The 14,960-nt window shown below is 60.2% G+C and overlaps 2 protein-coding genes across 2 annotated transcripts; one reads left to right on the top strand and one right to left on the bottom strand.

Annotated features, from left to right (window-relative positions):
• Window positions 1–1,632: 1,632 nt before the first annotated feature.
• DLX3 (distal-less homeobox 3) lies at window positions 1,633–6,160 on the top strand. Its single transcript, XM_071728522.1, has 3 exons — window positions 1,633–2,201; window positions 2,805–2,995; window positions 4,606–6,160. The coding sequence occupies exons 1-3, from the start codon at window positions 1,880–1,882 to the stop codon at window positions 4,945–4,947; spliced, it is 855 nt and encodes a 284-aa protein (XP_071584623.1). The 5' UTR covers window positions 1,633–1,879; the 3' UTR covers window positions 4,948–6,160.
• Window positions 6,161–10,326: 4,166 nt separating this feature from the next.
• On the bottom strand, window positions 10,327–13,715 carry DLX4 (distal-less homeobox 4). Its single transcript, XM_071728410.1, has 3 exons — window positions 13,295–13,715; window positions 11,907–12,100; window positions 10,327–10,966 (listed from the first exon to the last, which is right to left on the bottom strand). The coding sequence occupies exons 1-3, from the start codon at window positions 13,587–13,589 to the stop codon at window positions 10,715–10,717; spliced, it is 741 nt and encodes a 246-aa protein (XP_071584511.1). The 5' UTR covers window positions 13,590–13,715; the 3' UTR covers window positions 10,327–10,714.
• Window positions 13,716–14,960: the final 1,245 nt, after the last annotated feature.

Raw genomic sequence — 14,960 nt, 5'->3', positions numbered from 1 at the left:
TCCACACACGGCTTCTGGGTCGCCCTCCCTCCTCCTGCTTTGGCCCAGTTGCTTCCCTCTGAACTCATCTTGAGTTCTACTTATTTGTAGTTCTATTCCTAATGGGAATTCCAGTTTCTTCCGTTCCGATTCCTGGTTTTAGTTCTTATTCCTATTCCTCCTATTTCTGATTCTTATTTCTATTTCTACGATTCCTAGTTCTAATTCTTATTTTAATTCCTCTTTCAATTTCTTATTCCCTTCCTGAGTTCCAATTCCATTTTTTATTTCTCTCATTCCTATTCCTATTCCTATTCCTATTCCTATTCCTATACATATTTCTATTCTTATTCCTCTCTTACTCCTACTCCCTTCTTCCTCTTTCCATTCCGTTTACATTTTAAACCATTTCCCCCTCTTACCTGACCCCAGCGGTGGTGGCAGCGCCGGGACTCGAACCCGTGACTCCGGGGTGGCTCAATGCCCGCTGGGGCCACCAGGTGGCGACATCGCACCGCAGGGGACCCTCCTTGGGATGGGGGGACGGCAAAGGGACACTCGGGAGGGGGGGACAGGGAAGGACACGAGGCGAAAAGCCCCGACCAGGCTTAACGCGGAGGGGAAGGGGAAGCCCCTCCAGCCCCTCTCAGGGGTAAAAGTCCGACAGAAGAGGCAGAGACCCCCCCCCAATCCAAAGCATCCCCCTCGCAAAGTTCCCCCCCCCCCCGGTGCTGGGTGGAGAGGGTGGTTGGGGACAGACTGGGAGGTGGCAGGGGCTGGCATGGGACCCCGGGCTGGGGGACACTGCTGGGGGCTTTTAGGGTGGGGGGGCTCCCATCCTGAGTGGGGGTGGGAGAGGGGGATAGAGTCCTGGAGGGGGTGGTGGGTGTGTGTCCCCAGAATCGAGGCTTGTCACCCCCCCTGAGGTCCCCACAGGGCGGGGTGCAACTTTTGGGGCAACTTTTGGGGTACCTGAGGTTCCCCCCTGCTCCATGGGGGCGGGGAACAATACCTTGGGGATGACATTGAGCTGGGAGACACTGGTGATTACTGGGAGGAGCTGTGGAAGGGTCTGAAACATCCCCCCAGCCCCAAGCCTGTCTCCATCCTCCTCCTTAACCTTTCCTCCCCCAATAAACCCTCCAACCCCCCCCCCCCAGCACTAAGAGTCCTGGTGGGGGTGACCAAAAGTGTCCCCCTGCGAGTAACACAGTGTCCCCAGAGTCCTGCAGCCAGCAGCCTGCACTCTTTATGTCTCCTTTCTCCCTCCTTCAGCCACTCTTTTGTTATTTCTTGAGAGAAGGAAAGGAGGGAAGGGGGGGGGGGGAGAAGAAGAGAGAAAAAAATGGAGGGAGAAAAAAAAAAGAGGGGGGGAGGAAAGAAAATGAAGGGGGAAAAAAAGGGGGGAAAAAAGAGGGGGAAAAAGGAGGGGGAAAAAAGGAGGGGAGAAAAAAAGAGGGAAAATAAAGAGGGGGGGAAAAACGAAGGGGGAAAAAAGAGGGGAAAAAAAGAAAATGAAGGGGGAAAAAAAGAGGGGGAAAAAAGGAGGGAAAAAAAAGGAGGGAAAAAAAAAAAAAAAGAGGGGGGGGGGAGGAAATAAAAAGAGAAACACACACACAGGGAGAGGAGGCAGGAGCCTGTTTTGCCTCCCAGGCAATATTTCTGGAGCCAATCGGAATGCGCACCCACCCTGCCCTGCTCCCTAATTAAAGGCTTTAAGCAGGCGGCCGGGGCTGGAGGTTTGGGCACAGTCTCTCGGTTGCTCCTCGCAAGAGGCGGGTGTGGAGGAGTCAGCTCTGGGACACGCCAGGCCCCGCCGCGCCGGCAGCTCCTGGGTTGGGGGGTCCCCAGCTCCCCCCTTCCCCCCCCCACAACGCCTGAGCCCACCTCAAGCCCAGCGATGAGCGGCTCTTTCGACAAGAAGCTCTCCAGCATCCTCACCGACCTCTCGGGCTCGCTGAGCTGCCATGCCTCCTCCTCCAAGGACTCTCCCACCTTACCCGAGTCCTCCGTCACCGATTTGGGCTACTACACCAGCCAACATGACTACTATCCGGGGCAATCTTACAGCCAACCTGTCAGCCACTATCCCTACCACCAATTTAACCTCAACGGCATCGGAACCGCCGGCACCTACTCGCCCAAATCCGATTATTCCTACAGCCCTTCCTACCGCCAGTACGGCCACTTCAGGGACCAGCAGCTCCCAGCCCAGGAAGCAGGTAGGATGCTGGGGAGAGAGGGGTGGGATCATCCCTGTGCTCCCTTGGGCTTTTGGTTGGAGCTCGGTGAAGTTGCACCCCTCGAAGTGTCCCTAACCTGGGGACGGGGTGGCCGCGGGGTTGTGATTGCACCCCTGGAAGTGTCTCCAAGTTTGGGATAGGGTGGCCGCGGCATTAGAGTTGCATTAGTCCCTAAATGGGGGATGGGGTGGCCGCGGGGTAGGGGTTGCACCCCTCAAAATGTCCCCAAGTTGGAGATGGGGTGGCTACAGGGCTGGGGTTGCACCCCTCCGAGTGTCCCTAAACTGGGAGCAGGGTGGCTGCGGGGTTGAGGTTGCACCCCTCGAAGTGTCCCCAAGTTGGGGACCGGGATGTTTTCCCTGCTGAAGGATGGGGGGATGTTGGGACAGGGCTCTGTGTCCCGTCCCCTCCCCCCCAGTGCTGCTGGAAGGGTGCAGCGGGAAGGAGCCCGACCACCCAGGGACAACATTCTGGGTGATGGGACGGTGTCACCAGACGGAGCTGACCCTAAGCTGGGGGGGAGGGGGACAGCACAGGGACCCCTTTGCCTTCACTCACCTCCCCCCTCCGCTCTCTGCTCAGTCTCGGTGAAGGAGGAGCCGGAGCCGGAGGTGCGGATGGTCAACGGGAAACCCAAGAAGATCCGCAAGCCCCGCACCATCTACTCCAGTTACCAGCTGGCAGCTCTGCAGCGCCGCTTCCAGAAAGCCCAATACCTGGCACTGCCCGAACGGGCCGAACTGGCTGCCCAACTGGGGCTCACCCAGACGCAGGTAAGGGCTGAGCCCCCCTCCCCCCTTCCCCCTCCCTCCCCGGTCACCCTCCACCACCCCAATTCCAAGCGGCAGGCAGGAGGGATCGGCAAGAACGGGGGAGCTGGGGCTGCACTTCCTCCCCCCCCCTTTGCAAGACCCCAAGTAGTGGATGGGAGAAGGGTCTCTTCCCAGCTGGGTGGTGGGAGAAGGTCTGGGGATCCCCGGGGATGGATGCCCCCCACTTTGTTGTGGGGTCTCTGCTGCCCGACTGGGAAATCTGGCTCTGGGACCAGGGAAAAGGCGGAGAGGAAGGGAAGGAGCAGGGAGAGGGGAAAGAGTCCCCCGTGTCCCACTCCTCAGCTTTTGGGGTCTGTCACCCTTCCTGCTAGAATCAGCCCTATTCCAGACCCCCCTCTGCCCAGGTGGGGGCTGAGGCTGAATCCTGGTGCCAGGGACGGTTCTGGGTCAGCACCCACCCAGCAGCTCCTGGGGACAGCAAATCCCTGCTGGGATGGGATCAGAGTGTGACACTGGGGACAGGGTGTTAGGGACACCCCATCCCAGCAGCAGGTCGTGTCCCCAAGGCCACTCAGAGTGTGGGATCCAGGGGATCTGACCTTGCTCCCCTCCTCTGGGCTTTTTTGGGGCTCCCTTCGGGTCCTCCTCGTGCTCCAGCTCCCCCCGTCCCGCCTGGCCCAGACAGAGAGGAGACACTTGGGGACAGGAGCCTTGGGACCTCACCAGGGACCTTGTTCTGGGGGGGCCACTTTAGGCTGGACTGGAAGAGCAGGGACAGTCACCACAGAGCCCTCCCCGTGCAGCACCCGCAGTTTGGGGCTAAACCCTTCGCTTTTTAGTGTTTGCCGGGTGCGGGGACAACTTGTCCCCGTCGCTCTGGTGGCGTGAGGGCCAGCAGGTTGTCACCACAGCTTATGACACCCCCGCACCCCGTCCCTGCCCGGGGGCCGGCGCCGGCGCCCTTGTGCCGCCCTTGGCGCTCCCCAGCACCCGGCCTTCCTCCTCCTCCTCCTCCTTCTCCTCCTCCTCCTCCCTTGGGCGATGAAGCAATCGGGAGACACTCGGCAATGGGCTGACGGAGCGCGTCACCCGCTCCCAGAGGGACATCCTGTTTGGGTGACAACCACCGCCCCCCCACCCCCCTCTCCACGCTCCTCCACGCCCCTTCCCTGGGGGACAAGGGCGGCCGGAGCTGCCACCGCCTCGCCCAGCTCTGGGGACGCTCCCGACGCCCGTGGTGCCTGGTGTGACACCCGGGTCACCAACGGGGGCTTCCCCCCATGCGTGGTGTGTCTGGGGTCCCTGTGACACCCGTGTCCCTTCCCACACCGTGTCTGGGGTCCCTGTGACACCCGTGTCCCTTCCCACTTTGTGTCTGGGGTCCCAGTGACACCCGTGTCCCTTCCCACACCGTGTCTGGGCTCCAAGTGACACCCGTGTCCCTTCCCACTCTACATCCACGGTCCCCACACCACCCACGCCACCCACATCCCTTCTCTCTTTCCCAGTGTCCCCATCCTCCTGCCCAGGACCCCCCCCTCCCCTTATTCCAACCCAACCATCGTCCCCATTGCTGCCGGGGCACTGACCCCTCTCTCGGTCCCTTCCAGGTGAAGATTTGGTTCCAGAACCGTCGCTCCAAGTTCAAGAAACTCTACAAGAACGGCGAAGTCCCCCTGGAGCACAGCCCCAACAACAGTGACTCCATGGCCTGCAATTCCCCCCCCTCCCCGGCTGTCTGGGACAGTAACTCACACGGCACCGCGCCGGGCCGGACCCCTCTCCCTCAACCTCTTCCTTACAACTCATCCCCGGGATTTTTGGAGGAGCACAACCCTTGGTATCACCCCCAGACCCTCAGCGGACCCCACGGACCCCACCAACCACCCCCGGCCACCACGATGCATCACACCTCCCCGGGGCCCCCCCCCACCACCGGCGCCGTCTATTAACAGCCGGGAGGAGCCAGGAAAGGAACCAGAGACAGTGGCAGAACTTCCTTTGCCTTTTTTTTTTTTTTTTTTTTTTTCCCCCCTTACTTTTTTCTTTCTTTTTTTTTTTTTTTTTTTCCTAAAAGAAAAAAAAAAAAAAAAAAAAAAAGACACCCATGTACACGCACCCCTAGCTATACATTTATATATCCTCTCCCAGCTCATCTCAGGAACAAGAGGACTGCAAAGGGTTCATTCACCTCCTCAGCCCCGGGCCCAGGCGAGGAAAGAAAAAAAAAACAAAACCCAATAATGGTGAATTCATCTAATTTTATTTTGAATTTTTCCTGCCACCAACTAATAAAAACGAGGGAGCACTTCCCACTGTGCTGTCCCTCGCTGGAGCTTTCCTTGGAGCCAACCCCCCCTTAGTAGGGGGGCTGCCCCAAACCCCCTCCCCAAGCATGGGTGGGCACCCAGGAGGGGCACCCAGAGCACCCCCCAGCTGGGGATGGAGGTGGTGAGGAGGAGGAGGAGGCAGCACGGGTGCTGATGCCACCAGATGCTCTTCACCATCCCAGCACCCAAAAATCTGGGCTTTGGGTGTCAAGGACACCCCCCCCCCACCCTTTTCACCCAGGAGCAAACCAGGAGCCTCAGCCCAACCACTTCTGGGACAACTTCACAGGAATCACCCGGGACGGTGCTCAGAGAAAAAGGAAAAAAAAAAAAAAAAAAAAAAAGTGGTTATTTAAAAAGAAAAAGAAATAAAAACTGTGTGTGTGTGTGTGTGTGGGGAGAGAGGGAGAAAGATATTTTAATATTTAAACTGTTGGGGAATGGCTTAAGTTATTTTGGTTTTTTTTCAAAAAAAATATAATGCTAACAGTTTTCTAACAGTGCCTCCACCTCCGGCGCAGCAGCACTCCTGGTTTTTACAGAAATCAACTGAAGAAAAAAAAAACAAACCAAAAACCAAATAAAAAAAAAATAAAAAAAAACAAAACAAAAAAAAAACCCCAAAAAAACCCAAAGCAACCCAGAACCTCTTTACTATTTTTTAAGAGAATGATGCTATTTTTTTAAAAGCAGAAAGTGTGGTTTTAAGAAGTGTTCATATGTCTTGTACAGTCCCGAGGATCTTATTTATGTTGCCATATATAAATAGGGGTGAAAGGGGGGAAAAAAGAGAGTGTACATAAGGTTTGTTTGTATAAAGCTGATTCAAACCAAAGTGGTTTTGGTCTGGTTTTTTTTTTTTTTTTTTGTCCTTAAAAAAACAAAACAACTTTTGGTTGGTTGGAGCCCCCTGGAAGGATGGGGACTTCCCTAGGAATCAAAACCTGATTTATTAAGGTTAATAAACAGGGTTGGAATGGGAAGGCTCCAAATCCCCTTTTTCTGGGGAGTTTTGGGGTGAATGCAGAGGACCTGGGAAGTTTTTCCAGTTTGGGAAACAAAGGGTTAAGTCGTGGCCCCTCTGCCTCCTTTTTGGGGGGGCAACTAAGGGGTGATGGGCATGGGCTCACCCCACATCCCCCCATGGCCCCCACCCATGGGGCCAACACTTCCCACCCCCGTGGGGATGGGGATGGTCCCCATTGGTGTTATAGGACTGGGGGGGGCTCAAGTGACCCTAAGGCCCCCCCCAAACATCAGGCCTTGGGGTGGTGATGGGGACCAGTCCCCCTGCCCCATTGTCCCCAGTGTCACCACCATTGTTTCATGGGTGGTGCAGCAAAGGGTGGGGGGCTCAAACCCCATTGTCCACCCTGGTGCTGTCCCCACTGAGTTGTCACATCCCAAATGACCATGGAGGGCTCCCCATGTCCTCCCACCCTGCTCCTCACCCAGCCCTGGGGTGGGTGGCCCTGGTGATGGTCCCTCTGTGCTGTCTGGTGACACCCCCAGCCCCAGGGGACCCCAGAGCGGGGACACCCTCACCCCTTGGTGTCCCCAGAAGTGTCTCCATGTCACCCCTTCCCATGGCAAAGTCCACGTGGGACCCACCTGACACCCATGGGGGTGTCCCCAAATCCCCATCGTGAGTTGCACTGGGTGGGGTTGGGATGGGCCCTGGTTGGGCTTGGGATGGGCTTGGTTGGGGTTGGGATTCACTGGGGATGGAGTTGGTGCTGGGATGGGGTTGGTTTGGGTTGGGATGGGGTCGATTTTGGGATGGGATGGGGTGGGATGGGGTTGGTGCTGGGATGGGGTTGGTTGGGGATTTGTTGGTTCATGATGGGGTTTGTTGAGGATGGGATTGGTTGGGATGGGGGTGGTTGGGATGGGGTGGTTGGGATGGGGTTGGTTGGGATGGGGTTGGTTGGGATGGGGTTCGTTGGGGTTGGGATGGAGCTGATGTTGGGATGGGGTTGGTATTGGGGTGGGATTGCTTGGGGACTGGATTGGTTGGGATGGGGTTGGTTGGTGTTGGGATGGAAATGGTGTTGGGGTGGGGTTGATTGGGGTTGGGATGGGGTTGGTTTTGGGATGGGATTCACTGGGGATGGAGCCGGTGCTGGGATGGCGCTGGTTGGGGTTGGGATGGGGGTGGTTGGGGATTTCTTGGTTCACAATGGGGTTTGTTGAGGATGGGATTGGTTGGGATGGGGGTGGTTGGTGTTGGGATGGGGATGGTGTTGGGATGGGGTTGGTGTTGGGATGGAGCTGGTGTTGGGATGGGGTTGGTGTTGGGATGGGGTGGTTGGTGTTGGGATGGGGATGGTGTTGGGGTGGGGTTGGTGTTGGGATGGGGTAGTTGGGATGGGGTGGTTGGTGTTGGGATGGGGATGGTGTTGGGATGGGGTGGTTGGTGTTGGGATGGGGTTGGTGTTGGGATGGGGTTGGAGGCTCTGCTCAAGCCATCCCGGAGCAGACACCCTGGAGACACCGGGGTTGTCAGGGGAAAACTGCCAGGAGAGGAGGAAGAGGAGGAGGAGAAGGAGTTGGGCTGGGAGAGGAGGAAACCAAGTGGTGCTGCCTGGAGTGAGGCAGGGCCTGAGCTGGCACTGGGATCTTCTTTGTGTTTTGTTTTGTTTTTTGGGGTTGGTTTTTTTTTTTTTCTTTTTCCTTTTTTTTTTTCTTTTTTGTTTTTAATTTAGCAGGGGGAGAAAAGAAATAAAAATAAATAAATAAATAAATAAAAAAACCCCAAGAAGGTTACGTATCCACTGCTTCACGGGTTATATAAACCCTGGGTACATGGCTGCCTGCAGCCAGGCATGAATCCTGCTCCCCTGCCAGCCCCAGCTCCCCCAGCAGCCCCGACACCCCGGGGATGGGCATGGGGAAGATGTGGCACCCGTGTAGCCCCCCCCGTCCCTTCTGTCCCATACACAGAACATGTCCTGGGGTCCACAGGGGGATGAGGGGCTCTGCCCCATGGCTCTGCCGGCCCAGAGCTCCCCAAAAAGAGGCCACAGGAGGTGGAGTCCCTCCCCTGGGACAAGCACAGCCCTTCTGCTGCCCTAGAACAGAGCAGAACAGGGGCTGAGAGCTAAAGGCAGAACCCTGCCCTGTGGGGGACGTGACCCCAACATCCCACTGCTCCCAGCATCCCTCACCTGGCCCTGCAAAGGAATGAAATGACCATCGTCTCAGTCATCCCAGTTATCCCAGTTATTCCACTTATGCCCTGCCAGCAGCAGGGATGGAGAGCAGAGGTACCAGGATGGGGATGGGGGGGACACCCAACCCCTTGGAGGGGTTTTTTGTCAGTGGCTGTGGGTGGGGTGGGGGCTCAGATGTGTTTTCCAGCCCTCGTGGGCCCACGCTGTGGGGCAGCAGTGCCTGGTGTCCCCCCAGCATCATCCCCCCAGCATCCCACCCTGGGAACTGGAAAGGATTCTTTTGGGAAGAGGAACCCCAACAAGCCCAGGGACACCCCCACCTCTGGGGGGGTTTCTCCCACACCACACTGAGATGTCTCGGGGTGTGTGGGGGGGTGTCTTGGCCTTTTTGGCCCCAACCAGGGACACTTTGGGTGGGGGAGAAGATGCAGGTCCAGTGATGCCGTGGTGGCCACAGTGACCCCGGAGGGAAGCCCAAAGCCCCTCCCTGGGGTGAAGCCCTCCTGTGGGGAGGGAATTTTTCCCTGTCTCTGGATAAGAAATTCTCCTTTCCTCCAAGGTCAGAGCAAAGTGAGCCCAAGGACCCCCCCCCAGAGCCTTGGTGGGGAGATTGGGCTCCATTGCTTGGAGAAAATAAAGCCAGCCCTGCCCTGGGTGCCTCCCTGCTCCTGCTGGACTTGTCCCCACTCGTGGTCACCGTGGACCCGTGCAAGGGACACCCCACGGCATCTCCCAGCCCCCCACCACAGGGTCCTGGCCATGGTGTCCCCAAGGATGCTGAGCCAGCCTGTGGCCATCACTGGGCACAGCTGGGGACAACCAGAGCTGTGTCCCAGGGGGTCACCACCAGCACCCCAAACCTCTCATCTGGGGGGATCAAACTGGGGGTGTGGGCTGGGGGGCTCACACACAGCTCCCCCCACCCCCCCAATGCACCTCCAGCCCTGGGACAGCAGTTTCCACACTGGGCACCAGATCCCCAGCCCTGTCCAGCTCCCAGTTTTTGATATTTTGCTCCAAAATCTCAGCATTCTGGGTGCCTGGGAATAAAAATCTTTGTGCCCCTGTGTGTGCTGCTGGAGGTGCAATGAAACCAGAGTCCTGGGTGGTAGCATTGCTCCTGTCCTGGTGTGATCCCTGGGATGGGAAACGAGGGTCCAGGGGCAGGGGGAAAGGCCTCGGAGAGGAGGGAAAAAGCCCTTTGGAAAGGGGGGAATTAAGGTGGGAATATCTGGAGAGAAGATGGGGATGTGTTTGGGAACAAAGCTCAGCACAGCCCCACTGCAGCAGCCACCCAGGGCTGGGGGTTGTCCCCATCATGGTGGGTGAGAAACGTTGGAGTGGGATTGGGAAAATAGTGGGAAATCACAAGAATATAGATTTTTCTAGCTGGGTTCTGCTCTCTGGAAAGCACCAGATGTTACCCATCCTCAGGAAACATATTGCCTGCTCCCAAAGCTCCCAGGGATCTTCCCCAGGGGGCTCTCGGGGGAGCAGGGTGGTAACCTCAGGCTCACCCCGGGGTCTCCAGCTTGCCCCATGGCCCCAAAGCCTCCCAAAGAAAGGAGACATCTTCAACAGCTCCAAATTGCCCATAATTACCCCGAGGAGGCAGCAAGAAGCCCCTCACCGAGGGGCCCCCAATGACCATAATTGCAGCTCCGGTGGTGCAGATGTGAGGAAGGGGGAGGAGAACACAGCCCCCTCCCCCACTGCCCCCAAAGCTTTTGGGGACCGGGAGCCTCTGATGACCCAGACTGAAAATCTTCCCCCCTAAACAGGGGGAGAGAACCCCCCCAGAATGAGGGGCAGGTAGGGAGGAGCAGTCTTTACAAGTGAACAGCCTATTTATAAAGTGGGGGGCACATACAACAACAGACAATATTTATAAATAAAGCCAACCCACAGGGGGGGTCCAGGGACTTCCCAGCTCCTCTTGGGGACCCCCCTGCCCCATGTCCTTGAACAGAGGGACCTGGGACTACGGCTGGAGGTCAAGTCCTGTCCCACCAACACGGTTATCCGGGAGTTGTGTCCCTTCAGACCACGACGGAGCAGGTGCTCCCCAGGTTCCTACAGACCGTGGTCACCTTCCTCCTCCTCTTCCTCCTTCTCTGTTCATTGGGGTCCCCCAGGGCTCCTCTGGGCTCCCCAATCCCTTTGGGGGTGGCAGCAGAGCATCCCCTCCCTTCTCCTTCCCTGGAGATCTGGCAGTGTCACATCATGGGTGCCCGGGGGATGGTGTCCTGTGGGTGAGGTTGGTACCAGGCTCCAAAGCTGTTGATGTAGCTGCTGGGAGCCAGGGGGGCCCCTTTGGCTGGCACGGGGATGTCCCAGAGCGGGGGGATGTTGGGGGAACAGGGGGAGAGGGAGGTGGTGGTGGGGAGGTGGTCCCCGTCGGGCAGGTTGGAGCCCTGCTTCATGATCTTCTTGTACTTGGAGCGTTTGTTCTGGAACCAGATCTTGACCTGAGGGAGAGGGAGAGGTGAGTGAGGAGGGTGGGGGTCTGCAGCCAATCCCCCCATCCTAAAACCCTCAGCATCAATCGTTCCAGACCCCCCCCCGGGGTGCCTGTCTCCCCCCTAGCTACACCCTCCCCTTCCTGGGGGTGGAACCGACCCGGTGGGGGGGTGGGGGGGGGTCTGTGAGATAAGCCGGGCTCTGAGCCCAACCCTTTACAAGCCACCAGAGACTCCACTAAAAGCAGACTGTGGGAAGAGGCAGAAGCAGCCCAGACAACCGTGTGATAAAAGGAGACCAAGCCAAGAGTCTCCAGCCCTTCACATCCCCATCTGCCCCCATGTCCCCCTCCACCCACCCACCCAAGACCTCCAGTTTGAGCCCCACCAGCCCAGTGGGGTGCTGGGTGCCGGGGCTGGGTTTGGGGTGCGGCACGATGGGGCCGGGTGTGCTGGGGTGGTGGCCCCACTCATTCCTCCCCACGGTCCCCCCCGCGCTGCCGGCAGGTTCCCACTTGTTTTTCCTTCTTCCCTGAGCTTTATGAGTTCGCTTCGCCCCTGGCTCCGGGCTGCACCGCTGCCGCCTGCCTGTCTCTCCCCATCGCCTTCAAAAACCCACTCGCCCAGCACCGGGCACGGCCGGGCCGGCAGCCAGGCTTCGGGGCTGGGAAAGTCCCGGTGCCGTTGGGAGGTGCGAGCAGGGGCGCCCCAAACCCCAGCCCTGGGGGTTCACCGGCGCCAGCTCCCCCCCCACCCCCGCCGCCCCACGGCACCCTGCCAGTTGCACCCCGCCGTCGTGACGCAACCTTAATCCGGAGTCACTTCATCCGGAGTCACTCCGGGAGTGGCGATAAGCATGAATCCCCCCCCTCACACACACACACACCCCCTCTCATCCCCTCCGTGTCACATCCCACGGGCTGTGACCGTCCCCTGGTGGGAGCTGTACCTGGGTCTGGGTCAGCCCCAGCTGGGCGGCCAGCTCGGCGCGTTCCGGCAGCGCCAGGTACTGGGTTTGCTGGAAACGTTGGTTGAGAGCCTGGAGCTGCAAACTGGAGTAGATGGTGCGGGGCTTGCGGAGCTTCTTCCCCTTGCCGTTGAGGCGCAGGTCCCCGTTGGAGAGGACCAGGGGCTTCTCGTGTTCTTTTTTTTTTGGGGGGGGGGGGAGGAGAGAGGGGGAGAGAGGTGCAGAGAGTTAAACCAACAAGCTGGGAGGGTAAAAAAACCCAAACCAACAACAAACAAAACCCCAAACCAATCCCTAACCATCCTATTCCTGCCCTGGGTCTTGCTTTTTGGAGGTTAGGATTGGAGGGGAAGGGGAATAAGGCTGGGGGGAACCTGGTGGAGGGAGAGAGGGAGGGATGGGATCATTGATTCAATATTGATGTTCAAACCCCAAAGCAGGCAGGACACAGGACCCTCAACCAACGGGGGTGGGGGTGGGGCAGGGTCCCATGGGGTCACAGAGGGGGCAGCAGGACAGATGCACCCACTCTGGGGTGGCCTTGCTGGGGGCAGGCTGCTCCCCCGGGGTGCAGCCCCTCCTGGGAGGTCTGAGCCCCCCTCCTGGGTCACCTCTGCTGCTCTGTGCCCTCGAGCATCCCTGGCTCCCTCTTGGGCCCCGTGGCTCCTGTGGGGCAGAAACCCACCAGGACTTGAGGGACACGGGGGACACGCTGGTCCCTGGCTCAGCAGCACGGGGCTGATTTATGGGTGATTTATGTCTGAGCCCCTGTGGACAGCCCCCCCAAGTCTGCTGTGGCCACAGTCACTGCTCTGGGGAGCTGAGGAGGGACAGACAAGGCCTGGGGGCTCAGGTAGGGCTCGGGGAACACCCCCCCGGGGGCTGCTTCTTTCTGGGGGGGGCTCAGCCTGCAGTTTCCCGCAACAGTTTTTGAGAACAGTGGGCAACGGGGATGTTTGGGGTCTCAAGGGGCAGGATGAGGGCAGCTGGTGGTCTCAGGAGGGGAGATGCAGGCAACTGGGGGTCTCAGGGTGCAGGGTGCAGGCAGCTGGGAGTTCTCGGGAGCGGGATGGGGGCAGCCGGGGCTCTGCTCCCCATCCCCGGAGTTTCCTGCACCCCGAAGCTCCGGGGGGGCCGAGCACCCGAGGAACGGGGGGACACATATCACCCCCTACCCCCTGCAGGTCCCCTCGGGGTCCCCTCCGCCGGCCCCAGCCCCGCATTCCCGCTGCCCTCCCGCCCGCCGACCCGGGGCAGCCCCGACGCGCTTCCGACGGCTCCGTCCCGGAGCTTCCCTGCGAATCCCCGGGGCTCCCCGCGGGGTTGGGTGTGCAGAGAGGAGACCCACCCCCCTCTCCAGCCCCCCTTACCTGCGTCCTGCAGCCTGGAACCGTGGGCCAGCCCGGCCGGGGGATGCTGAGAGCCGGGGGGCGGGTAGGGCAGGTAGGGACCGCCGGGGGGAGGCGGGGGGGCAGCGGTGGGGTAAGGGTAGGGCCCGGGCCGGCCGTAAGAAGCGAAAGGCGAAGAAGGGTCGTGCTGGGGGTGTCCGCTGGGATGGAGACCGTGCAGCGGGTAATGGGGGGGCGAGGGGTGACCGAGCTCCAGGAAAGAGGCTTTAGAGGGGTCGGGTCCCAACAGGCTCTCGGCCACCGAACTCATGGTCATATTGGGCCGGGGCGGGCCGGGGCGGGCCGGGCCGGGGCGGGCAGCCCCCGCAGCCCCCGGAGCCCCCAGTGCCGCTCCGAGCCCCGCCACCCCCCCACCCCCCGACGGGCTCCGCGCTGCCGCACAGCGGCCCCGCACCCGGGGGATCCCCTGCCCGCCCCGCCCCGCCCCCACAGGACCCGCCCAGCGTGACGTCACACCCGGGGACACCCCCTTGGTTGCCCCCCTACCTCCCTCCCCCGGGAAGCCCCCTCTGTGTGTGCATCGCCCCCCTCCCCGGGGTTCCCCCCATCCCATCTCTGCCCCGTCCCACAGCAGTGAGACCCCATCCCGGCGGGGACACCCGGCCCGGGGGAGGCCCCTTCGGCCCCCCCAGGTCCTGGTGATTGTCCGTGGGAGAGGGGCTGATCCGTGGGGGGTCATTTTTGTTGGGGAGTGACCCTTTCCTAGGGACTCCCTCTCCATGGAGGGCACAGGGGGTGGAGAGTGGCACATGGGCTCGGGCGGATGTGTCCCGTTGAGGGGGGACACCCAGGGGACAGACCATGGGGCGAGGAGGAGCTGAGACCGCTCACACTCAGCTCACTTGTGCGGGGCTGGCACAAGGACGGCCAGGGCCACGCCGGAGTCAAAGCCCCGTTCATCACCCATCTTCACGCTGATGGGTGCTGGGAGACGACCCCCAGAGTGCCAAGTGGGGTGGGAGCTCCAGAGCCACCCACCCTGGCAGACGGAGGCCCCTTCCCCTGGCGCCGGCAGCGTCCCTGTCCCCGTGGGGCCCCGTTCCTGGCAGCAGGAACCGACCTGCCCGGCCCCTCCCTCCCACCGCCCCGGGGAGCCCTGACCCCGGCGGGGTGCGTGGGGCCCAGGGGAGCCCCGCGGCCTCCACCCCGACTGCCGGACAGGGCAAAACTGGGGGTAAAACCCCCCCAGTGGGGCCGAGGGACAGGGTCACGGCCTTTGGGGACAGTCAGCAGGAGTCCCCAGGGTGCTGGTGGGGGAGGATTTGGACCCCTTGCAATCCCGGCTCTGGATGGGGTGTGTGAGCCCCGGCTGCAGGGTGGTGATGGGGTTGGGGACACCGGGGTGACACAGTGGGGAAGGAGAGGGGTGGCTCATGCTGAGCGCTGGCCACGAGTCCACAGCTGCCACCCCATGTGGGGTCTGAGCCCCCCATGGGAGTGAGGGGGTGACAGGCAGCTGGGGGTGCTGGCAGGGAGGGTCCCCTGTCCCCACCCTCCCATTAGAGCATCTTCCAAACATGTTTCCATCTGGCCATGGGACTGAGTCACTCAGAGCAGGGGCCAGGAGCTCTGATATAAGTAGCCAAGCTCCCTGCTAACCCCAGGACACACTGGGACCATGTCCTGC

This window comes from Heliangelus exortis, chromosome 29 (assembly GCF_036169615.1).
Source record: "Heliangelus exortis chromosome 29, bHelExo1.hap1, whole genome shotgun sequence".
Classification (NCBI taxonomy): Eukaryota; Metazoa; Chordata; class Aves; order Apodiformes; family Trochilidae; genus Heliangelus; species Heliangelus exortis.
Note: the sequence above shows the minus strand (reverse complement) of the source record. Positions and strands in the feature narration are given on the sequence as shown.

Excerpts from the sequence above, each read along its gene's own strand:
- DLX3 (XM_071728522.1), top strand. The coding sequence starts at position 1,880 with ATGAGCGGCTCTTTCGACAAGAAGCTCTCCAGCATCCTCACCGACCTC. Across the intron at positions 2,202-2,804 it reads GCTCCCAGCCCAGGAAGCAG|TCTCGGTGAAGGAGGAGCCG; the intron begins GTAGGATGCTGG and ends CTCTCTGCTCAG. Across the intron at positions 2,996-4,605 it reads TGGGGCTCACCCAGACGCAG|GTGAAGATTTGGTTCCAGAA; the intron begins GTAAGGGCTGAG and ends GGTCCCTTCCAG.
- DLX4 (XM_071728410.1), bottom strand. The coding sequence starts at position 13,589 with ATGACCATGAGTTCGGTGGCCGAGAGCCTGTTGGGACCCGACCCCTCT. Across the intron at positions 12,101-13,294 it reads TTCCAGGCTGCAGGACGCAG|AACACGAGAAGCCCCTGGTC; the intron begins GTAAGGGGGGCT and ends CAAAAAAAAAAG. Across the intron at positions 10,967-11,906 it reads TGGGGCTGACCCAGACCCAG|GTCAAGATCTGGTTCCAGAA; the intron begins GTACAGCTCCCA and ends CCTCTCCCTCAG.